Raw genomic sequence first — 26,382 nt, 5'->3', positions numbered from 1 at the left:
TCCGTGTGGAGGTCAATTCGATACATTGCTTTAGTCTATTATTTATCCATTACTAACAAACCTACTAACCCTTTCCCCTATTTAAATTTTTTAATGGATGATAATGGAATAGTGTATTCGCCTGCGCTAACGGTATATACCTACTGGCGCGGTAAGGATGAAGCTGAAGGATGATAGGATGAACCTGAAGTTGGGCCAATTAGCTCATCACCACGAATTAACTGCGATGGTTACCAAAGCTACCAAATTGATAGCAGTGGGGTTACTATTTCAATCCCTTACTTTCTTAAATGTAGATTAGAACCATACAGAACATAAAGTTACAGAGGCAATCGTCTTTATAGTTCAATGTAGGTACCTAGTTAGGAAAAGGAAAAGTGGGAAAGGATCAGAATCTACTCAAAACATGCTTCTTAGTTCGCCGTATAGTTTACAAAGATGTATCCATTAGGAACGCGACATATTCTACCTATATTTGAGATCTATATATGTTTTCGGGTAGATGAAACAATGAAAATAGTTACGAGATTTGATAACTTCATTCGTTAATTAAGCTGACTATTTTTTTGTCTTATTTCAGTTTAAGATATTTCTTAATTCTTTTCAATTTTATACTTTAGCTATTAAGAAGTAAATAGAGACAAAGACATCACTATCATATTGGACAGACAGACAGTGAATCATATATAGTTAGGAAGTCCTATTGTTGCAAATATATTATATGGTTTACATGAAATTATTATGGAAAGTAAAAAATGAAATGGAAATGAAATTCTTATGGAATTAATTTACATAAGTCAAAAGGAGGGTCTGGTTTACATGTGAATGTTAACTAAATTCTCTTTATTTTCGACAAACTGTCTAGTAATTTAGATAAGAAGTTATAATCCTCACAATCTTGACAGCCTATTTGTAAAAGTGAAATTAATAATTAGTAAAATAATTCATTAGCAGGAAGATATAAGAAATCGCTGTGGTTTCGCTTCAAAGGTTTTAATTTATTACCCGTGATTTCCAAGATTAATTTGACTCACTCCTTACTCTTAAAAGAGTCATCAAGATATCTACTTAGTATCTATATCAATATAGATTACTTCCCAACTTCGTGGTTTCTTTATTTGGTTTACTAATAAAGTGTTAAATAATACGTGTTATAGTTTTTAATCTATGGGAGGAAGCAGCGATAGAGACAAATAATGTAAATGTATCCTACACTCACAACTAAAAAGTCTAATTATCAGCAAACAGAACAGGCAGTAGATGGTCTAGTAAGATTTAGTACTAAACATTGTCAACGTAGGTATTACAGGGATTCGAAAATAAGGATGATAGATGATACTTCATGATAGATTGATCTTGATCTCTCCCACCTGATATTCCTAAGCAGTTTAGACAGATGTAGAAATTAATTACTATTTGTACATGTCATCTTTCTATACCAAGTATGCGCTATGAAACTGAGAAATAGTTTTGATCAAAATTACGGAACTCTACCGACCTGCGTAATCATTACGTGATATATTTTCACTTTTTCAGTATATTTATTGCTAAGTACCTACTTGAATTACCGAACATCAGTTGGCGTAATATTTACATCCTTTGTTTGAGCAAGAAAAAAGTATGAATTTTATCGACATGCAAAGCCTGCAGGCATTCTCATCCATGCGCTGCACTGTCGACTGTTATACAACAAGTCAGTTTGGTTGCGCACGCGCTGCCGCGAACCTGCCGCGTTCTTGACGGTTGCAGCACTGTAAATGGATACTACGGTGAGCCAGTTTTCACTTTTTAAATATATGTTTTCACGTTCAATATTAATTACTAAGTGTAAAAATATTTTAGTAACAATTTCTATATCTTGCGTTTTATTAATTATTTAAAGTTCATAAGCGTAACGACTATTGCCGTAAATAATTAGGCTTTGGTTAATTTTTTTTTAAAGTTTTATATAATAAGTTTTGAGTGGAAAAAGAAAACTTTGCCTTACATATCAATATAGTATAATCAGTATGCGTGTCTAAATTATTTAGCGATATACAATAATAGTTCAATTTTCACAAGTGTATACCTAATTTAGAAGTAATATTTTAAATAAATTATATAAAATATTACTGAAATACACTCACTGTAAACTACGACGTCGTAGTCAACGCAACTCTTTGACATTTGATGAATTTGAATTTGAATTCAGCTTTATTAAAATATAATGGTTTTAGATTTTTTTGGTAATACCAAATAGTTACAAAAATATTATTTTAATTGTATTTGGATTGTCTTGGATAAATATGTCCTTAAGCATCTCGAATACCCTTCGCAACCTTCATGTTTTTATTCCATATTTCAAGTTGGAATTAAGGTAGCAAACAAACTCCCTTTCACTTTTATTATTATTTATTAACACATATTTTAAAAACTAATAATAAAAATATTAGTATTTAAAAACAATCAGCAAATTTGAAATTAATCACTTTACCAATATTCGTTAACCGAATTTTAATCAATATAATAAATATTTGTATAACAACTATTACATGCATGTGTTACAGAAAGTAATGTTATGTGTATGTATATGTATTCTATATCCTTATTAGCTGACCTGCCCAACTTTGTTTCCCTCACATGTAGAGATAGAGTTTCTTGATAATAAACTCTCCAACACTACAAGAATTTTCCTGAAATTAACGTGTTTAACCAAACAAACAAATATATTATTCAACTTCATAATAATAGTACAGATCAATATAACCACTTACCATGAAACCTGTACGTAAGTACAGTTGCAGGTGAATCAATTCACTCGCATACTCGTATTTAGGATCGCTGCATTCACGTCATAAACCAGTTTAAGGGGGTCTTCCTATGTGACGGCCTGTTTTTTAGGGATATTTTAGGATTTTTTTTCTACGACCAGTAAATATTTAGAGCTTCAAGTTTTTTATCATTTATGAACACATATTTGGACAGTATAAATATAAAATTTCAGCTAAAAATATTCAGTCAAACTAGAGTTACAGCGCTCTGAACACCCCCGCCTCGAAAAAAAGAGCTCCCACTTCCTCCACGATTCCGGCTGATCGGCTTATCTGAAAAAAAAAAAAACGGCGTTTTAATTTGTAGGCTTAAAAGCACGGAATGACCTATAATCAAATGAATATAAAAAAAATTGGATTTTTGATAGACATTTGAAATAAAAGTTGCAAATTAGGCGTTTTTTTTTTTGTTTTTTGCTATAAAAAAATCGAAGTTTTGAAATTTTTCGATTGATAATAGTTCATTCCATGCGTTTACATATATTGAGTGTGCCCTGTAAATTTCAAGTAATTCGGTCCAGCCGTTTCTGAGATACAATGGAGGAAAGTTTGAAAAACACAGTTTTGAGAAAAACGCGTTTAAAGTTTCAAGTCCGTTAAAAACTATTAAAATATCAACTTACTCTCAATCGGCGATGCCTGGTCCATAGAGTATTCCTTCCTCTTCCTCGTGAAACTCTTTTAAAGCAGATTGTTCAGCTCTTGAGTCAATCCTGGCTTGTTTAACGACATCACTTACGCACCGCTCAGAGCGTAAGATTCGCTTTTCATCCCGTTTCTCAACATACGCTTGGGCTTCACGACCAACAGGGCATCCCATAATCGACATAACTTTTAAAATACCTTGAAAACCTTCATTAAAGATAATAACTGCTAAGTAGCTAGCAATTTCAACAACTTTGGGACCAGAATGAAGATGTTTAGGAGCGAAAGTCCAAATCAAAGATTCAAAGATTCGTTATTGTTTTGTGTCTCTGCTCCTAAACAACGAATTAATAATTCGTCTTTCGATAAATCTTCGAAAACCGGTTTGATAGCTTCTTGGACTTGCGGAATTAGAGGTGGTTTATCGTGATGAAATTGGTCCAGTTCATTATTAGCTTCAGCCTTACGCCATTTACACCAACTGTCTTCGCCTTCTGGACAAAATTGATGCTGAGGGTTTTCATCAGAAGAACATTTGTGATAGTACGTTGCCCAAACTTCCTTTCTCATATCTTCAAGCGAATCTGGATGGCGTCGAATTGCTAATCCGTAGAATTTTGTAATTTCTTGGATAACTTTATCAGTAAGTTTACCTGCTCCTTTTCCTCCTATTCCTTTATTGGTTTTATCCTTTTTAACAGCCCGAAGTCTGTAGAAACGTGTCTAAACTTGTATAAACAAATATATTAATAAAAGGGAGGCCAGGTATAAAGCCGACGGTACACAATAGGCCCGGTCTCTAACTGCCAACTCACCGCTCCGAACCGCTCTTTCTTTTACCTGCTGTATCTTTAAAACGACTTCGAATTTTCTAAAATCGCTTTACTACCGTATTCTAGACATGTTAAGGGAGCAATTTATGAAAAAAAAAATCGATTTTTTCAACCCATCACATAGGAAGACCCCCTTAAAATGGTTCTTTATCTGACGAAAAAATTATGCGCAAGTTATGCTAATTGAACACAGGTAATTCTACTTTATAAGCATTCACTTAAGTAATGGATCATCATATAAATAAATAAATAAGTAACCCGGGACAATTAACACAGCACCATCTAGTCCTACGGTAAACAGAGCTTGTGTTATGGGCTAGAGTGCTAGACAACTGATATAAGTGCTTACATATTTTTATTTGTGAATAATATACATAGAAAACGCCCAGAACGTTACAAACAATCATACTCATGTATACAATTGTTTGTATTGTGCAAGAAATCGAACCCGCGACCATCGGAAGCAAAGCGGTGTGCTAAATAACAACAACAGATATTCCGGTGAACTATGCGGACACGGGAGATAAAGTCGTTCGCGTATTTTTGTCGCAAACTGGAGCTTGCTAGATGTGTTTTGGTTAGAAAAATATGGACATATTCATCACACTATATTATTGTAGCGTGCCCCCTCGTAGTAGGCCGTCGAAGGAATTTTTAAAGTGTTTTCATACAACTGCATTATTAATTTACTTCTCTATTGAACCGCGACGATAAAATCGTTCGATTTCGTGATGTTCGACGGTTAATTATAAAAGCCGCATATGGCAGTGAAATTGGTGTATATCCAGCATTGCATGGGCTGCATATTATCTTGATCATCAGCAATGTCTATAAATGACCAGAGTTATAAATTCAGAGGATACACCAGTAGTTATATTCAAAACTTTAAGGTGCTGTTTGTCTACAGTAAAATGTTACCATTTTTTTATTAAGTCGACCGTTAAGTTATTTACCATTACAGTTATTTAAAAAAACCTAGTTGAGCATCCAAGAAACTTCATGAACTTTTAGCTACTTAGCATGTTTGAAATAAATAAAATTCGGAGAAGACACGACGGAAGAGAATTTGTAGGATTGGTCTAAAATAATAGGCACTAATTTATCATACGGTAGTATCGTAAAATACTATTGCCAATGTCCATAAATCCAAAAACGGCTATGAATATGAATGGTAAGAAGATCAAATTTATAATCGAAATTTAATAGTTCTTCTCCACACAATTCTTTATTAATGCGTCTTTATTTGACGATTGGATTGTTCGGACGATCAAAGCAATTAGTAATTATAAAAACGACAGCATTTTGCATGAAATGAGGCGAAGGCGTAGCGGTATATCCAAATATTTGTTTAACAACCGAGTACGTAAGATACTGCGCGCGTGTTGGTCTAAGGAGAAAGACGGAATACAAGGTTGCTGAACAGGAAAATATGTTACGTCATACGTATCTCAAATTGTTTTCTCTAAGTTTTCGCCACATAACCAACTTCAAGCATTTCGTTTGGGATAACACACATCATAGAGATGACAACATCGCCTTCGATTTAATGTCATATAGCATTTAGTAAATTGCAGCTACGAACGAAGTAATATTTTAGTTCCAAGAACCATTACCATATTATATATAAAATATATTGAGTTTCAACATTTTGTCTATTGATTAAGAATTCAATAGACAAAATGTTGATGTTGATGATGATGTTTATCTTTGCACTGTAGCTTGTTACTTCTATCTTATTTTCTTGTTATGGTATCCAGTATTTTCCTATCTATTTGCTAGATTGAAACTTGTTAGACGATAGGAAACTTGTTAGTTCACTCATTTGATATTTAACTACGAGCAAAAGTGTATTTCTATAAACCGGATAGGTTGTATTCACGTTTACTATGATTACTTAACTAACATACCAATATGCCCACTTACTACAGGATCAAAAGGAGTTTTGCGTAAGTTGTTTATAAATACGAGTATATTCAAGTACTAAAATTGTTGCAATGTTTACGTGACTGGGATCGAACTATATATTTTTAATTGTAAACCGATGTAATAGAGATTGGTATCTGTTGCTATGCCTATAAATATAAACAGAACTACGGACCTACTGTGTACTGTGTACTTGTGTACTACTAAGTATGTAATTTCTTTATCACTCTATGAACCGTAACACGGGTTATCATAAGGATAATTGCTTGATGACAGAAATATGTCTAACAATATCTAAGCCCACGTAAGTTGAGTACACCTGTAAATATTTTTCAATATTAATTAAACAGCAATTAGTCTTATAGTATATCATGAAAATAACTTACTCAATACGTGCATTATAATTTTATAAAAACCTTACATATACTTCTTGCAGAGGTTGGAGTGAAACCAGCAAGTCTTTGGTTTGACGAGTACATCATCGGGAACGAACCATCAATCTGAAGTACACTCACAGGAGTAATTACTAATAGAACTTAGTCTCCAAGGTAAAATAACATTCTACTAGACGTTGTACCTGCAACATAGTACGTATCTGCATCTTAACGTAACTACGTATTTACCACACCTCTGACCACATAACTGCAACGAAGATTGTGCGCGAGATTACATCCTCGTAATGTTTTCTCACTGTACTTGCATAACGCATAGAAAATCTTGAAGCTACAACAAGTCCGAAGGACTCTAGAATATGTCAAAATTTAGCAATTTCATCAGCGGGACTAAGGACTAGTCTCCTGTGAAATGCGTTTGAGCATGTATTTATGCCAATACCAACGTTAGATTTATCTTAATTTACTTTCTAAAATAGTAAATTTTCTAATTCATTATTTTTATTTACTACTTTAACTGAATACATTGACAATATTATGATTATATCATATTTTTAAATACATTACCTAAATACAATTTTAAGAAACGACTTTTTAGTAAGTTACTTCCTAATTTATTTTTGAGACTACGATACATAAAAGAAATGTGAATTTTAGAATCGTAATCTCTTATCGAAAAATATTAATCAATTTTATGATTAAAAGTAAACAATAAATGTAAATACACTACATATCTCTGTAATAAACTATCGACAATGTAATAAGTAGGGAAAATATTACAATTTGTTTTTTTCGATTTCATTACCAATTCCATCGCGTCAGCATTATACTATATTCAATATTTTATTATAAGAGAAATCGTTAGACGACAGACATATGGCATTTTAATATAGTCTTTAAGATCTCATATACGCATCATTTTTGCTCAATTGTTCATGGGATGAGTCTTTCGAAAGAGTTGTAAAATCAGAAAGAAATACGACTGTTCAAAAATGTTTATATTAGGTTTATTTGAATAAAGATTATTTCTATTTTTATCTATATAATATAAGTTATATCAAAAGTGTGAAATAATTAACTTTACTTAATAACACATATAGACATTTACATCTGTTTGATAATACACAGTGACGTTAGGCTTAGGTCATATTAGTGCTAAAATTAATACTTATTCCTAAGAATAAGTATTAATTTTAATTATGACAGCTATGTAATATAAATGTAGTTTATAAAAATAAATTATTAGTCTCATTAAAATTCATATAATTATATTATAATTATTCATATAATATAATATATGAAAAAAAGTAAAGTAAAGTATAATAATAAATATAGGTAAACAATAAAGCATTATATATAGCTTACTAAGCTATATACGATATTATAAAGCATAAGCTTTATTATTTACTGTTGATCTATTTGCTTATTTTTAAAATAGTTAGTATAGGTATAGAGGCCTTGAAAGATTTAACACAATTGTAGGGAAACATACTCAAGTAAGAAATTTATTGGTATTTCTCAGGGCAGTGTTCTAGAACGCTTTTAGTCCTTATAGACACATTTAGTAAAGTATTTACCAGAAGCAATAACATCATCAAACAATTCCTCTAACAAATAAAGCAACTATGTTATTGTTAGGGGTTAAAAAGCATTGCGTACTATGTTCAAAAGCATTTGTTTATTGATGGTATTTTTACCTTCCATACCAGTATTATGGAGTAGTAATAAATGTGCATATGTTTGCCTGTCCAACTGTTTGTTATCTTTTCTCGACTTAACATAAAAATCTCTGTCGAAATTAGGCATGAAGATAGATTGTTGTATAAGGATGAGTATACTCAATCTTTTATCTCAAAAAAAAAAAACAATCAAAGACGGAAAACAGCTAGAAAATCAACCTCAACCAAACTATTATTGTCTCTGTAAATTGTAACTGTAAATTGAATGTCTAAACTGTAATCATAATATTCTACAAATAATCAAATTATGACTGCAACATTTATTGCACTTACAAAATAAACTTTATACATGCGTATAGGTAAATGTAAACATTGCTAAAATCTGCAATAGAATTCATGTGCATTTAAGTTACATATTTTTTAACATTTCATTCAGATGACGTCAGAAGTAAATGAATGGTATAGAGGGCGCAAAGTACTCATCACCGGGGCCTCAGGTCTTATGGGGAAGGTCCTCATAGAGAAGCTCCTGTACAGTGTTCCAGACATTGGCTGCATATACGGCCTCATCCGTAGCAAACGCGGGAAATCGCCGGAGTCACGCATCGAAGACATGTGGAAATTGCCAGTGAGTGTAACGAGGACATTTTGCAATGTATACCAATGCTCAATGTAATGCACTGTGCATTGCACTGATTTGATCGTTGAGTGTTGATACATATTGAAATTATTAGAGTATAAGTAGTGAAAACAAGCTCTTATATTATTGTTTTCTTGATATCATAATTGTTTTATTTTTTAGTCTAGAATTAATAGTTTAAACAACATTTTTATCTATGTAATATAACTGGATGTCCTTCATACAGTCCATTACAATGACCTAGTAAGGACACCAGTAACAAAATGTAATGTTGAGTAGAGAACACATCATAAACATATGTAACAGTGCTAAAATTATAATAACTACAATACCTATTAAAAAACTCAGTCATAAAGAGCTACATTATTAGCGAGTAATATGCGAAAGCGAGTTTGTTTCTGTTTGTTTATTATATATTTTTGACTCTTTAACAGCTTAACCAATCATAAAAAAATTGTCATACATAGCGTTCAGAATGGAGACGGACATACGCTACTTCTTTTATCTTGGTCACGGTTACGCAGATTAAATCGCGGGCGTAATCTCAAGCTGACGGTTGACACCTTTCTACCCTCTGATATGTAATTGTATATATCTATACTAGCTATCTAAGGTCACTATTCCACGCGGACGAAGCCGCGACTCCGTACGCGTGGAATAATACAACTTGAATGGCATTTTTCATTATTTAGGAAAATTATTTTACAAATAGGACATGCAGGATCGATATCCTGCATGTGCTATTTGTAAAATAATTTTGTGTATTTGTAAAATAATGGAAATTCATCATTTTTGAACCTAGAACGATTTCTAGGTTCAATAATGATGAATTTTCATACAAACTTTCATCGCCCATTTTGTTATATTTTATCCCCTCAAGGGTAAAGATTTTAGAAATTTGGAATGTCATATTTATTTATATTTAATCAACACCCTAAAAATAACTTTCGAGCTTCCAGCTTCATCTCTCCTTACATATTTTTTCGCATTAAAAAGTAGCCTGTGTCCTTTCTCAGGGTCTAAACTATCGGTGTACCAAATTTCATTCAAATCTGTTTAGTAGTTTTAGCGTGAAAGCGCGACAGACAGACAGCCATGAGTTATTTTCGCATTTGTAATATTAGTAAAAAAGTAAGGATGAATGGCAAACAAGCTGATGGCCTACCTAAGTGGTAACAGTCGTCTTTATACATGAACAGCCCTACGGACATCTCATTATCATGTGACGCCGCGTTGCTATTCTAGAGCACTAAGATTTTGTTAGACTTATCTCACCCTTTAACTGAAACAGCTTAAAAAACAAGTTGCTTTGCGGCGAAAGTAGGTAAGAGTCTCGCTCTCACCTATTTGTAAAATGCGATTTATTTAAGTTCTACCTTGGTATGTGTACAATTATTATGATTATTATTTCTTTCAGTTGTTTTCAAGAATAAGAGATGAGAAACCACATGTTATGAAGAAGCTGATACCAGTCAGTGGTGATATACTATATGATAATCTTGGAATCGAGGAGAAATCGCTCAATGAATTATATAGTGAGGTATCTATCTATACATAAAACACAACTTTTATAGTTCTAATATTAAGATAATTAAACTGGCTGGTGGCTTCACCACGAATAATTTTGTGCGTGCTGACTGCTGGCTGCTGGTGACTATTACTCTTTGTTCGCTTAATATCACAAAGTACATACACGTATTAATCCTTTTTTCGCCGTCTTTATATTTGTCTCCCACAAACGCCCCTTCTCTCTCTAAGCCACTCCTGAACAGAAGTGTGTTGGGAGACCACACACTTCTGTCCATCACTCATTCTCTTATTTTATTTACATTTTAAATATAAAAATCGTTTACGTATTAAAACTTTTTAAATATTAATTATACAACAGACATTATTAATACTTATTACAGATATTATTTAAAAACGTTCTAATTTTATTTATGAACTTCTGTGAAAAGGTCAACTTCTAAGACCTTGCCTAAAAGTGAGTTTAAAAGATGATCGAGCAGTGGGATTATTACTAGCATTTGTGCGCTGACTCGTGTTATATTTTTTTAACCCCACCATCCAGTTTTATAATAGGCACAGTGGAGAATAACAGACAACAAAGTCAACTGTTATTTATTTTTAAAATTTACCATTGAAATAACAATTAACAAACAATAAAATAATAAAACAATTTTAAATAAGAATAACATTGTTACAGGTATCCGTAATATTCCATTTCGCAGCCAGTTTGCGTCTGGAAGCTCCTCTCAAGGAGGGCTTGGACATGAACACCAAGGGTACGCTGAGAGTTATAGAAGTGGCAAAGAATATGAAAAACCTGGCGGCCTTTGTGCATCTTTCCACAGCTTTTTGTTACCCCGACTATCATCGACTTGCAGAGAAAGTAAGTTAAACAATTGAAGTAACTTTTTACAATTATCGGTTTACATTCACATAGATAGGTAGCTACATTTTATATATGCAGTACATTTTACATAAAAAGCGCTTAAAGTGTTCGATGGAATTCAGTTTTTATGAAAATCACTCTGATCAATTTTTAATCAGTTTTTTCTTACTATACATATTAACTCTATAGTTAGCATTCTATAGCTCATTTTTTTCGAATCTGACTAGCGATTTCTCTTTTTTCTTTAATATCATTAACAATCAGATGAACTTAGTAAAGTCCTTATGCTAATTTTGCATGTGGATATATTAAATACTAGCGGTCCAATACGGCTTCGCTTGGTTGCTCCTAACTTTGAGAGTTTTGTATATTTTTACACAAAATTTGGAATATCGTACCTGTCAAATGGAGAAAGGAGAAATTTTTAAAATTGGTTGATTATTTTATAGTTTATCCATTGTAAATACGAAAACAATCTACTCTTTTTCATTAATAATATTAGAATAGACATAAAAGTCGTATGTTTTAAAATTTTACGTGTATGTAGGTACTCATTACTTACAAGAGAAATCTTTGTGTAAGTTATTAACGCCAGACATGTTTGTCGTCGTCAAAACACTCATATTACTTTGATAAACTGTTCTTGTACGGTACAATATCTTCTATTGAATCAGTGACAATAGGCACATATACTTTTTTAGTCAGAAGACAATTACCAAACGTCTGTTTTAGAACAATTTACGTTTTTCTAAAGCTGCCAACAATGTTAATTGTTGTGGTTTGACTAATTGCTTTATGCTGTATTATATACTTTTGGAATTTGTTTAGACTTAGTTTTACCTCTACACTATTTTATGTAACGATGCTAAGTAATAGATTTGCCATTTAATTATAATAGTTTCATACCTAAGACGGCCTCAGTGGTCTAGCGGCTTAGTACATCGTTTTACTTCCGATGATCGCGGGTTCGATTCTTAGCACAGTCCAAACATTAATAAACTTCAATATCTAATGTATAAATTAATTTATATATCCTCTAGGTGCACGATCCCCCAGCAGATCCCCACGAGGTGCTCCGCGCAGCTAACTGGCTCACCGACAAGCAAATGAACCTGCTTACCTCATCCCTGTATCAGAAACACCCTAACTCCTACACGTACTCTAAACGCCTGGCTGAAGCACTAGTGAGAGACAGCTACCCTCAGCTTCCGGCAACTGTTGTACGACCGAGCATTGGTAAAGTTATACTGCTTATCAAACTTAATATTAACTGAAAATAATTTTAAACGCAATAGTTCTGTGTTTTTAACAGTTCGTTTGTTTACTCGTCTATATCTAGCAATATTTGTATTACACTTACAGATAAACTAACTATCATGGAGGAATTACTAATAATATTTTGACTCCTATAATGTATTTAAAGTTACTACCATTGCACTAATATCTATAATCTTCGCAATAATCCTATGATTGCTATCGGCTGCAGTAATCATGCACCATTAAGTCATGCCATTAAATTTGATGCTTTTATTATTTATACGTAATATTAAAGAATAACGTGATTTTACCAAAATATTAATAAATCTAATGAAATCAGAGAATGTATTTTTGAACGAGTTTCGGTAATAGCAATAAGATTACTCTTATTGCTGCTACCGACACATAATTTACCACTTAAGGGCTGCTCTTAAGTTTACACAATATTAGGGTTGCAGCGACTGAAACGTGGAGAACTCAATATTACAAATAAAACGTGGTAACGTGGTGATCTCTTTTATATAACTATAACTTAGTCACAAACAACTTCAATTATTTAAATTAATTATTTATAGTTTGATATTCTTACCATTGACCTCCTATGAATGTCAATAATAACACAAATGCTGTCAATTCCAGTAACACCGTCGTATAGGGAACCATTACCTGGCTGGGTGGATAACCTAAATGGGCCCGTCGGTGTAATGGTGGGAGCTGGAAAGGGGGTCATCAGATCCATGCATTGTTACGGCCAGTGCCATGCGGAGGTCATTCCAGTGGATAGCGCAATTAATGCAATTATTGTCATCGCATTCAGAATTGGAACTATGACTGAAAGGTATTTTTTATGATATTACGAAGATCATGTTTCGATGAAGGTATTTAATATGAACGTGGATGAATGTAAAGGGAGCGATGACCGAAAAAAGATAGATGGACTGTGTGAAAAAGTATATGTGTTATATAAAATGAGAGTAAGCGCAAATATGACGGCCGATAGGGACCAGTTGTAGATGATATACTGCTGACTGCAAATATAATTATTGTTAAAACCCTTTAAAGCTCAAGGAAAAATCCGAATTATTTTGTGAAATGACATAACTTGTCATAGGCATAACTCCTCATCACTTCTTCCCTTACTATTAGTATTGTTTGTCATTCTATTTAGAAAAATAATAATAGTACTATTTCACAGGCCCCTAGAGATCCCCGTTTATAACCTAACTAGTGGAGATGACAGGAATACAACATGGAAGGATATCCTGGACATAGGAAAAAACACTATTCGGAATTATCCGTTCGAAGGACCCTTGTGGTACCCAAATGGAAATATAAGAAGTAACAAGTTTATACACAGCCTCTGTGTATTCTTCTACCATATTGTACCAGCTTACTTCATAGATTTCCTGATGTTCATATTTAGACAGAAGAGATTGTAAGTTTTTCATATTACAAAATTATATTATCCCTCTCTCTCTGTCTCTTTAAAAACAATAACTAAAGCATATTGGTATTCCATCTCTCTTAAATGTTGCCTAGAACAAATGTTGGAGATTTCCATAATATTAAGTCGTATGTTTTATTTTATGTCCTTTGCTGCATCAGTCATCTAATTAGAGATACAAAAAAACTTTTTTATAAGTAAAAAATAAGTAAGAGAAAATATTGCAAAAAATTAAAAAAAAACAATTAAGTTTACCATGATTTATTGATTGCATGTAACGGTTAAACTCTATTTTAAATTCCTGTTTGCATTTGCTTTTTTTTTTCAAAATATATATAGAAATTATTCTCACTTATCTGAATCAATGTTAACTGCATTCATCAATGTAGGGTTTAAATATTTCTGTAACTAAAACTAAAACTAAAAAGTTTCTTAAAGTATGTACGTAAATACTGTATTATTTATATACTGAAATTGATTTTACAGCATGGTCCGCATCCAAAACCGCATATCTGTTGGTTTAGACGTCCTACAATACTTCACGACTCGAGAGTGGTGGTTCGATACACACAACTATAAGGCATTGGCTCCCTCTTTGAACCACGTGGACACCCAACTATTCCCGTTGGACTTAACAATTATAGAAGATGAGCCATATATCGAAAGTTGTATCATTGGCGGAAAACTGTATTGTTTGAAAGAAAAGCTGGAAAATCTACCTAAAGCAAGATTGCAAAACAATATGTAAGAAAATTAGACCTACTAATATATTTAACTAAGTGATTTATAATATGGTGTACCCATCTGCGCTAACGGCATACGCTGGGGTATCGGTGGAGGCTGATAGGATGACCATACTCTCAGATCAGTCAGTGCATTTTGGGGAATTCACCAGGTTTGTTTCCAGGAGGGACCGCGTAGAGATCAATCTGACAATTACTAAAAATCTCTCTGCTTCTAACTACCTACATATTTGTTGATATACAGGAAACTGTTTATTCAAATTAATGGGGATGGATTCAGGGGATACAGTTAGTAATATATTTTTCTTGGAGAACTTACACTACGCCATGTATTTTTTTGGTGATTGCTGATGATGACAGACAGACAACTGATACTTCTATAATCTTCGATATCTTAAATATATTGTATAAATACATGCATTAAACATCGAATCCAAGCAGTTACCTAATTGATATGAATATTTATAATGTGTAAGAATTGAACCCAGTCAAACTGTTTGTCGCTCTTATATTTCAGAAACTACTAATACATAATATCGCTGTATTTAAAACTTTGATTAGTTTTATATAATAAAATGTAATAGGTAATATTTTTATACAAAGAGCTCCCAGTTAATTGTCCTCATTGTTTAAAGACTATAAACGTCTTTAAAAATATTATTGAATGTGTCAGATATGCATTTAAATACGATTTAATATTTTGTTTCAGTCTGTACGTTCTCGACCAACTTGTTTCGGTGTTCTTTTATTTGTTTCTGGTATCCTGGATGGCGTCATACTCGGGTTTCTTACGAGACATTCTTTCCTACGGCGGACCGCTCGTCCGGCATTTGCCATTTGTCGGTAAAGTCGTTTTTAATGACCAGTGAACAGAAATACAGATAAAAAATTATAATAAGAAATGTTATAATTTTACATTGTTAATATTTCTAACTTATGTACCTGGTCTAGTATTATTTTACATTATACTTTTAGTTATATTAGATTTGTAACTTAAAGGAATAGAGACAACTTATTCTACATATTATACTGGCTAATAAAAATCATTGTTTTATTAAGTTTTTATTTACAATATTATGTTTTTGAGATTAATGAAGTATAGACATTAATGAAAGTTTACATTCAATATTGGGCTGATCATGTAATATAAGATCAAGTGTGAATATTTTAGATTGGGCACAAACTGATTTCTTGGATCTCATAATTGTCTAAGTTCCGACTGTGCAACTACTATATAACTATATACTAATTAGTTTACCTAACTCCTTGCGCCAGTAATTATAGTACAGATCTTCTTAATGTAAAATAAAAAGTACGCAGTATATTATTGGGACTTCATTAATGTGTTTTTCTCTATACTATACCAATGTATTATTTTCTCAATGCGATTATATGGTGCTGTTTGTAATAAACTTATATACTATATTACACTTGTTTTTGTTTCATTTCAATTCATGCAGTATTAATAAAGATATTGCCATAGATAGTTCATACACTGTATTGCATTCCCACGCTTGACGAGACAGACCCTTTCACTATGTCTTTTTAGTAAATACAATTTAATGTACATTAATATTATAAAGAGAGAGTGTAAAATTTGTACACGTGTGTGATTATCTTAATCAATCACCGGAATCACTGCTATGTGTTATGGTTTCAGACAATTCCATAGTACACTAACCCTTTCAAAAAATTTTTTTTCTTTTATATTAAATATATTTTCGTGTTTATGCTGAAATAACTCTCGTGTTTTAAACATTATTAAAAAATAATAAAAAATTGCTATACCAAACCAAGTTTATATACAAAGTGCATATCACGATCGTGAGTTCTAGCTTACTTAGATAATTAACGTCATTATTACTAATGAGTATATTAATATATATTTCAGAAAATAATACCTAAATATAAATGAAAAAATATAAATGTTTAGTTTTTTACTATGTGCCTGTATATATATATATATATGTATAGTAGTTATTTTGAGTAATACTAAATATTTATTTACGTAAATAAGTTTTTTTTTTTCTTATATTCACTATAGCGATATCCATAAAACTAAATTAATCACTGATTAGTGGAATTGTATTCTTTAGATTTTAGATGATTAGTTTTAAAGGTTTCTACGAAGTATCCACATATTTCTAGTATTTACGTAGGTACACTAGTGTTGTCATTACTATCAGTCAATTTTTTTTTGTGTTGTTTAACACAAAAATACATGTTTGTGAATTCAGTAAATATTTTTACGGTATTAAACTACGAAATAACAATTTTCTTTTAAAAACCTAAATATTTTAAATAGATGTATGTTTTTAAAATAAGACATCAGATCAAGGTTATTTATTTTGTGAAAGAGCCAGTTACTTTTTGTTATAGTTAAACATATGTTAATTAAATAAACCATTTTGATACAATAACCCCATATTTATTAATAGTTATGTTTTATTAATTTTGTGTTGGTTTGTTTTAAATACACACCCACATATTATTTCTGAGTAACTTATAAAAATCACTGATTATTATTATTTTACGATAGTGCCACAACACTATTTACAAACAGACCATCTTTTCTATGGTCTTAGTCAAGTTTGCATAGATACCCAGCCATATTCTTGTACGTTATTACTATATACAATAATATACTATCGCGTATATATGTGTGAAACAATACAGGAGATGCTGATAATTAGGTGTTGAGGCTATCTTAAGCGTATAATATTTATTACGATTTTCCTGTAGAGATTCCCAGTGTTTATTGCTGTAACAATAATTATGATTGCACACAGCACTATATATCTATATACTCGTATAGAATATTACATACCAATTTGATTTATCTCTCTACATAGTAAAACATCTAAAAAGATTCAAATCTCTCATCGAAAGCTAAATCTACACCAATGTCATCATTTTCGCATATGAAGAAGCACTTATGATGACATCCTAAATCGTTCAGATGGCCATTGTAGAACATGGATCCACATTTCTCTTTGTCGCCCCCATCGGGCTGTCGATAGCCCCATGTAGAATATCCAGTTCTTTCTAGAGCCGTTCCTGGAAGTAATGAGAAGAGACGACATTTATGTTTTTTATTTTGTCAAAAACTAGATTCATAACTTCACGATATTTTTTTATTTACACAATTGCTAATCAAAACTGATTGGACTAACCAAGACCTAGAGACTTGAAGCAAGATATTTGAAATCTCTTGGTTCATAGAGATAAATTTGGTTCAATAAGGAGTCAATTTGTTTTTGCTAAACCTCTGACGTAAACAGTGTCTGAGAGAACTGTCTGAGGCATTTTAACTCCAAAACAATAACAGTTTTTTTTTGTTGGAAACCTGACGACATAGACGTGATGTTTGATTAAAGTGTTATAAACATCGGCAATGAAGAAAATCATATCAAAATGTTCAGTTGAAGAGTTACGAGTCCTGGAGTATACCTATATATAATACACTAACCTCTAATAGTATTCCAACCCTCGTCGTTTAAGTTATGAAATCCCAATATTACAGCTCCTTTTAAATAGTCCCCTTGAACAGAATCCTTGGGTGCTTCTTTAGTGAGTTTCACTAAATAATCAGCATCGGCTTGGTTTTGAATTATAGCTAAGAATGATTGCTCTGCATTACACGTAGCATATGCTTCAGTCCAATTTTTAGGTGTCAGGTGAAATTTGTAACATCTTCCTAATGTTTTAGAATAAGTATAATCTGAAAGAACATACGTTGTCAGTTCGAATTATCAAACGCTGTTTTTCAAATAATTATTATATATATTAATGAAATTTCACACGAAGATAGATTGCTTTAGTTTTTCCCTAAAAGCAATAATTTAGAGTAAAATAGTGTCAAAAATAAAAACTAAACAATATAAAACTTTCGAGAATTACCTATATGACTATCAAAATTAACCTGTTCCACAACAAAAATTTATCATTTAAGTCAATTAATAACGTAGCTGCAGTATAGCAATATGATATACAGTATGTACATATGTAATATAATAGTTATATTTTCTAAGTTATGATTTTGGTCGTACGTACTCAAATGTCTACTAATATTATAAAAAAGTATGTGTTTTGAATGCGGTTAACTCCAGTACTACTTGATCCGATTTTGAGTTTTATAGCCAATTTATCAGTGAAGTCTAGATATAAGCTAGCTAGTTAGCATCACGACCAGTAGGAGCAGAACTGAAGTGAAAAGTATTGCAAGCTAGTGCATAATAAAAACATACGAAAGGAACGTACCAGTATAAGGCATGTTACAAGCATAATTCCATTCCAAAGAAGCCAAAGTTTTCTTGCAAATGAAGGAATGTTGGACATTACAATTATAGTCATAGAGAAAGCCAAGCTTGTTTAACTTCACACAGTCTTGATTGCCGGACGCATTATTCGGTTCACCTTTCGCCCAATTGCGGTATACGTTTGATATTGAAACTCCTATAAAATAATGGATAAAATATATACCTAATAGCACAGATAACATAATCTAATAGTATGCGATTTTAGAAAAGTTAGGGAAAGTCAGAGAGTACACCCAATAATGCTTTTATATGTAACCGGAATTAAATATGCTGAAGTTGATATGTTGATAACTTTGGATGATATGTTGATAACCATCGCCTATATAAATAAATAAAGTCACAGTGATATCGCACATCCCGTGTAAAAAGGCCAAACTACACTTGCGTCAAAAATGTTTTATTATATAAATAAAGCGAGCTTCACGGTTTACACCTTCTGTCAAAATCTCATGAAGCTATCGACAAAAATGAAGGAATAAATGCAAAAATACTAAAATATTGCGACTTTAGAAATAATAAAATTCCAGCATAAAATAGATGTATGCGTATTTGCATTTATTCGCTATCAATTATCCCGCTCATAAAGTCATAATTATATATACGTAAATTTTAAAAGAAGATTTACAAAAAATTGTTTAACGTCCTTCCATATACTTAAATACTTGTTCCTATATCTTACAATCTAGGACTATTGTGTAATTCTAATTACTTTTTGTCTTCTTCTACGAAACTTTTAGCTGATAGTTTATGTGTGATTATTGACATGATTTCCCCCCATGATATCAAAACTCGTCACAATGCGTAACAAAGTAGTTGTAGTTACTATCTTTATTACACGTAACATTTCATACCTGATGTTCTGAATAATTTTAAATACAGCCGATCCAAGTATTTACAAGAAAAAAAAATAAGAATATGTTCATGTAATTAAAATTAAGTAAAAAAATAAACTATTTTTAGCTAATTGTATAATTACGCACCAATCATGGATGATAGGAGGAGCAGGAGATCAGATGAATTTTTTTATCCTGCCAGGAATAGTAATAATAAATGATAGAAAAATCGATCTGCTATTCACTAGACATATCAATAAGCGCGAATTGATAAACTGTATATAAAAACAATAGATAAAAAGAGGATACTTTTATTTTAAATATGGATAAACGAATATACAATTTGAAGGTTAGTAGCACTTCCAGTGAATCTTATTGTAGGTCTAACAGGAATTAACTTTGTCGATGGTTTCCCTCATGGACCGCGTGGAACTAAATGTACCTTATATTGCTAGTAATAATATTCAATATTAATTCCTCCAACTGTTCATAATAGGTACATCATAACAATAATCCTGGTCCCGCAAACGTTACTTTGTTAAAATTAAACTCAGCTGTGCGTTAAATTTCAATAAAAAATATATCCTGTATTCAGATGTATAAGCTATATTTATAAAGTTTTTTAAAAATCTATTCAGTAGTTTTCTAATAGTTGAAATATTAAGTATATAATAAAACTTTCACGTTTAGAATATTATATTAAAACTGAAAACTATTAAAAAATCATCATAACTTCAACTTGTGTCTATCCACAGTTGGATATAGACTACTGCACCACCTGTCCCAATTTGGCTTTGGTGGTCTAGCAGTTAAGCACACCGATTTACTTCCGATGGTCGCGTTGATTCCGCGCGGTGCAGATATTTGTATTCAGGAGTAAATTGTTTGTATGGGTCTGGGTGTTTTCTATGTATATGTTTCATGTATGTATATAAAATCTAAGTATTTATTGATATAAATGCTCTTCATACCGTGTGACTAAAGGCGCTGTTAATTGTTGAAAATAATTTATTAATTTCCCAATTTCTTACACCATGTTTATATACAATCTTCCGCCTTTTGTTTCCAACGTCATTCACCTTCGTGATATCTTCGGTTCATCTTGCAGGAAGGCCCGTATATATATATATATATATATATATGTAGAACTAATATCGCTATTAAAATGTAGGAGTTGATGGTAGAAAACCATGTAGTGCGATATCGATGTATGTATTATTATGATTTTTTTATGATTCATTTAACGATGATTAGTTTTAAAGTGGTCCAAATCGAGAAGGTTGTCGATAACATACTAATAGATCAATCAAAATAAACAAACCTAAAATGTGATTGATCAAATTAATATTTTTACACATTAATTCGAAATAACATTATCTCCGCAATCTAACAATGATAAATTCTTTTAAAAGCATAATTGTTTTAAAATGCATCGTTTATTTATTTTAAGAAAAACCCAGATTATGAAAATGTTACTTAAATAAACCTCTCAGAGATGGTACTATAATATTTATTACATATGATGTTTTATTAATTTTGTCGTTGGCCACTTTGATCTCAAATACACACCTTTCGCCAGGATTCAAAGTTCAAATTTGTACAGTTATTTACTCATTATTATTATTTTCGAAAACCGTAATCCATATGTTTTTTCCATCTTTGGTTTTTGGTCTTTACGTCACTGAGTTTACAAAATGGAAAACATAAAATATCACGTTTTTACTATATACGAATATCCGTCGCGTATATATGTGTGAAACAATAAGGATTATTGATGTGTATGGGGATGGTGTCGCAAAAGAAAATACAGTGCGTTTTTTTATTCCAATGTTTTCGTTCTGGAAATTTCGATCTGCAAAAAACAATGAGCAGCCACAGTCCTATATATTGATAATGAAGAATTAAAGGCTAATGTGGAAGCGATCCATCGCTATCTCTCTACATAGTAACAAAACTGGGAAGGTGAAAAAAGCTTGAAAAGATCATGAATTGAATGGAGCAAATCGACAAACGCGCGTAGATGTCATCATTTTCGCGTTATGAAGCCAAGCATAATAATGAAGGGATTTTAAATCGGATCATTACCTGTTATGAAAAGTGGATCTTGTACGATAAACGCCTCATCGCAATGGCTGAATCGATAGCCTAAGAAATCCTGCCCCAAGCGAAAATTCAAACTCAAAAAAAGTTCCTTGTGAGCATTAGTGGACTAGTGCCTGTGTTATTTTTTTCATTTTTCTTATATCTGGCATAATATTACGATATGTGTATTGTTACACAATTGCAAACCATGATGGAAAATCCAGACTGCTAAACAACCGAGACTGGTCAATCACCGTCTGCTGCTTCAGGATAACGTTACGTTCAATTAGAAGAGCTTCAAATGTCCAATATATCCAAAGTACTTCTGATCTTGCTTTTTTTCAAAATTTGGAGAACTTCTTGCAAGGCATTTTAAAAAACAATCCAGATTTATCGATACCCGTCCTAATGGTTTTTTAGTAAACGGATCAATAAAACTACCTATCAAATGGCAAAAGTGCATGAATAGCAATGGACCATATTTTGATTAAATAAATGTATATATAAAAATCAACTGAAATTGGCGTTTTGTAATAGTATTCCAACCCTCGTCAAATTTCATATGTTAGGACCTAATATATTTACTACACGAGTTGGATAGTCAAATTAAAGAGATTTGGCAGATCTTCAATGTCCGTGAAATTCCAAATAAAATACGCATTCGCTGATGAGACACCAAATAATAGACAAATAGAGAATGATTATGAGAAAAAAAGAGCTGCACACAGCGAGCATATGCTTCAGGCATTTTTAGTATGATGCACCGCTACCGATCTTCCTAAAATATATACAAAAGACTTGATGAATCTATATAAAGATACAAACATCACCACACTATCGAACGTGTTTTTCAAATAATTATTATATATATAATGAAATTTCACACGAAATCAGATTGCTTTAGTTTTTCCAAAAGTTGAGGATAATGAACATTAATAAAAATAATAAAAATATAACTATTTTGAACATTTTTTGATTATCAAAATTATTATGGAGGCAACAAAAATTTATCTTTAAAAATAATAATAAATTAATAATAACCCTGTTTGTTTTCATATTCTCTAAATAATTTGCCCCTATATTTTCTAAGTTATATTTTGACTCATGCACGCACATAATAGACTATTTATTGTAAAAAGTAGGTATTACATGATACAAATTAAATATTCAGTTACTTTCCGCATTTTAAAAGCTATTTTTATAAATACACTAACTAAACTAAAATAAATGGCTCCCTAGAAATACGTAACTCGATGTACAAAAAATGATATTTCGTTAAATAACAACGTAATTATACTTGCAATTCTAGATGTTAATGAAATATAGGAGAGTATAAAGGCTTAAGTAGAGTTAAATTTGTTCATATATTTCAAAATACATAAAAATAAAGCAATAATTGTAGTTACCCCTTGATTGCAAATGTTCTTTGTGTTTCGTGGAATATAGAAGTAACCGTGTTTTTTTAGATTATCTGGAAGTACATGATGCTGTAATCCTAAAATATATACACATGTAGTTGAAGGCAACTGTGACCTACGATTTTCTCTTTGAAACTTATTTCTAGAACTCATACAAAAAATATAGGACAGTTTTTTGTAACTCCTGAAAAATATGCTGAAAATCACTTTGGATGATATGTTTTTTCCACGAATATAAATAAATAAAGTCACAGTGATATGTATAAGGTGACACGGTAGTAATAGAAACAACTGTTACGCACAAGTACCGGTTTATTACTGACTGTGTTTGAGTTACAGGCTCTCTAACATTATTAGGAGGTAGTCATAATAATAGTGGTAGCACAGATAACATAATATTACATAGTGGTAGGTAGGTAGCTACACATCACACAGGCAATACCTAACTCCTGTTATATCATTCTTACATTGAATTTCACAAGTACTAAGATATCATACCTCAGTATCCTTTAACTGCCTTATATTAGCCAAAAAGGCAACATACCTTACGAAGAAAACTGCTTGGTAGATGACTATGAACAAATCATTCCAAATAAATAGTCGATATGTAAAATATCTTTCCATATCTTTTCTTAAGTATAATATATATATATATATGTATAATTTACTATAGGCAATAGTTTACTGACATTACTCTTATCTTACTCTAAAATAACTTATATTAATAACAATTTATATTATTATTTTCATTGTACATTGGTACAAAAAAAGACTAACTAACTGAAAACCGAATTACGAGTCAGACCTACTAATTATAACGACATAAAATATTTAAAATAATAGTTTTATTGGTCGTATCACCATCTTTGTGTTAGTTCGCCTAACATATTATCGGTTTAATTTAATTTTAATTGAGATCTGAATTCAAAATAAACAAAAAAGATAATTATTATACATTAAAGACTTACCATCGACAGTAACAAAAACACCTTTAGCAAGCAAGGACGATATACCAATAAAAATATGATCAATTACAGATTGGGTGTCGGTCCACATTTTAATTACGGCATTTGCCTCTTCCTCGTTTTCAGGATAAAATAAACTACCACCTTCCAATTTGCAAGTACGTCTTGCATCTTGCCAAGTTCTTGCCAGAGTGTGAATCTTATAAAAACTTTGCGTGTCCTCTAAAAATTTATAATCTCTTCTGAAGAATTTCTTGTCGCGTTGTGCGTCTGAAAATGTATTTTTTTTAATTGGCTTTATATTTTTATTTCATGGAAATATATGACTGAATTTAAGTGAACTTACATGAACAGTGGACAATTAATTGGATTAAAATAAAGATTTGCATGATATTAATTGAAAACATTGTAATGAGATTTTTACGCTAATAAAGTGTGCACGAGTCGAAGTGACACCCACAAATGAAGACACTTAATTATTTTATCAAGAGACGCTTCACAATAACTCACAAGTAATGTGTAGATGTAGATAATTGCTTATTAATAAACATATGTATATATACACTCATCTGCGCATTTACTTAATATACTTTACTTAATGGGGATTCCCGTTAAGTTTTCCTTATGTATAACCAGTATAACATTTTCTATAATTTTGTTTTTTTATGTAATTATAATATATTTTTTTTAACACAAGGGTCAAACGAGCATGCGGCTCACCTGATGGTAAGTGATTACCGCCGCCCATGAGCACCCGCAACACCAGGGGAATTGCAAGTACGTTGTCGGCCTTTTAAAAAGGAATAAGCTCTTTTCTTGAAGGTTTCAATGTCGTATCGGTTCGGAAATACCATTGCTGGAAGGTGACTCCACAATGTGGTTGTGCGAGGCAAAAAGTTTCTATAAAACTGCACTGTGGAAGACCGCCATTCATCCACATGATCAGGATGGTATTTCAGTTTCTGGCGGGTGGTACGGTGGTGAAACTCAGCAGCTGGTATTAATCCGAACAATTCCTCAGAACACTCTCCGTGATATATGCGGTAGAAAATGCACAGAGATGCAATATCACGCCGCAAAGCCTGTCACATAGACGTTGTGTGTGATATTTATGTCTATTTTACGTATGGCAAACAAGCTGATGGCTTACTTGATGGTAAGTGGTAACCGTCGCCTACATACTTAGTTACATGAAAATCACCACGATATCATGTGACGTCCTTCGTATATTGTACTAGCAATGATGATCCTTTCTATACTTAAAACGGTATCATATTTTAATAACGGATCATTTAAAATAGCGGCGTCAAAAACATGGAATGTTCTCCCACCACCTATACGTGAAGTGAAAACAAAATATACTTTCCGAAAGCATTTTAAAGTTAAGCATTTGCTACAAGTTAAAAAAAAAATTGATACTAACGATAAAGGATTCACTAAAGGCGCGTGGGTGGCGACATTTTCCTTGGTTCAAACTATTTGCTGGTACCAGAGAGCAAGTGTTATGGATGTTTTTATTTTAATACTACGATACCGTTATTAGAATACATAAAATGAACAGTACGCGTCACTGTGGGTATTTTTTTAAATATTGTTTGTTTTCTTTTCTCCATTATGTATATATCTAATGTTTTACGATTATTATAATTTTCCTTATTCTTATTTATATACTTTTTCTCTTAGATATTATTATTTTTATTTTAATTGTATAATATCTGTTTTATAAAGTTTATGTATACGTATTTTTTAATTGTAATTTATGTGCGTCCGTACTGTGGGCTCAATAATTGTGCACAATTAATAATTATGCACAAATTCGTAATGTAGAAGCTCGTAATTATGCACAAAGATTATATAAGACAATCGTTGAGGAAAACTATTACTGCATGGAATATACGTTTGCAATGTACTAAGAAATAGGTACAGCGATTAAATCTGATTGAATCACATCAGTGAGATCGATTCTTTAGTAGGTATTTGTTTATTTCAAATCAATTTATTAAT

The 26,382-nt window shown here is 31.7% G+C and overlaps 2 protein-coding genes across 2 annotated transcripts; one reads left to right on the top strand and one right to left on the bottom strand.

Moving 5' to 3' along the window:
• Positions 1-1,684: 1,684 nt before the first annotated feature.
• LOC131850674 (putative fatty acyl-CoA reductase CG5065) lies at positions 1,685-16,435 on the top strand. Its single transcript, XM_059200976.1, has 10 exons — positions 1,685-1,769; positions 6,648-6,759; positions 8,719-8,910; positions 10,340-10,462; positions 11,129-11,314; positions 12,358-12,553; positions 13,214-13,412; positions 13,770-14,009; positions 14,505-14,762; positions 15,471-16,435. The coding sequence occupies exons 3-10, from the start codon at positions 8,719-8,721 to the stop codon at positions 15,628-15,630; spliced, it is 1,554 nt and encodes a 517-aa protein (XP_059056959.1). The 5' UTR covers positions 1,685-1,769; positions 6,648-6,759; the 3' UTR covers positions 15,631-16,435.
• Positions 16,436-17,226: 791 nt separating this feature from the next.
• Positions 17,227-24,855, bottom strand: LOC131850731 (macrophage mannose receptor 1-like). Its single transcript, XM_059201076.1, has 5 exons — positions 24,725-24,855; positions 24,382-24,648; positions 19,022-19,216; positions 18,231-18,482; positions 17,227-17,818 (listed from the first exon to the last, which is right to left on the bottom strand). Exons 1-5 carry the CDS (start codon positions 24,783-24,785, stop codon positions 17,622-17,624), a joined length of 972 nt encoding a protein of 323 aa, XP_059057059.1. The 5' UTR covers positions 24,786-24,855; the 3' UTR covers positions 17,227-17,621.
• Positions 24,856-26,382: the final 1,527 nt, after the last annotated feature.

Source organism: Achroia grisella, unplaced genomic scaffold (genome assembly GCF_030625045.1).
Source record: "Achroia grisella isolate CSIRO2021 unplaced genomic scaffold, CSIRO_AGI_Agris_v1 utg779, whole genome shotgun sequence".
NCBI lineage: Eukaryota > Metazoa > Arthropoda > Insecta > Lepidoptera > Pyralidae > Achroia > Achroia grisella.
This window is presented reverse-complemented; position numbering and strand designations above follow the sequence as displayed.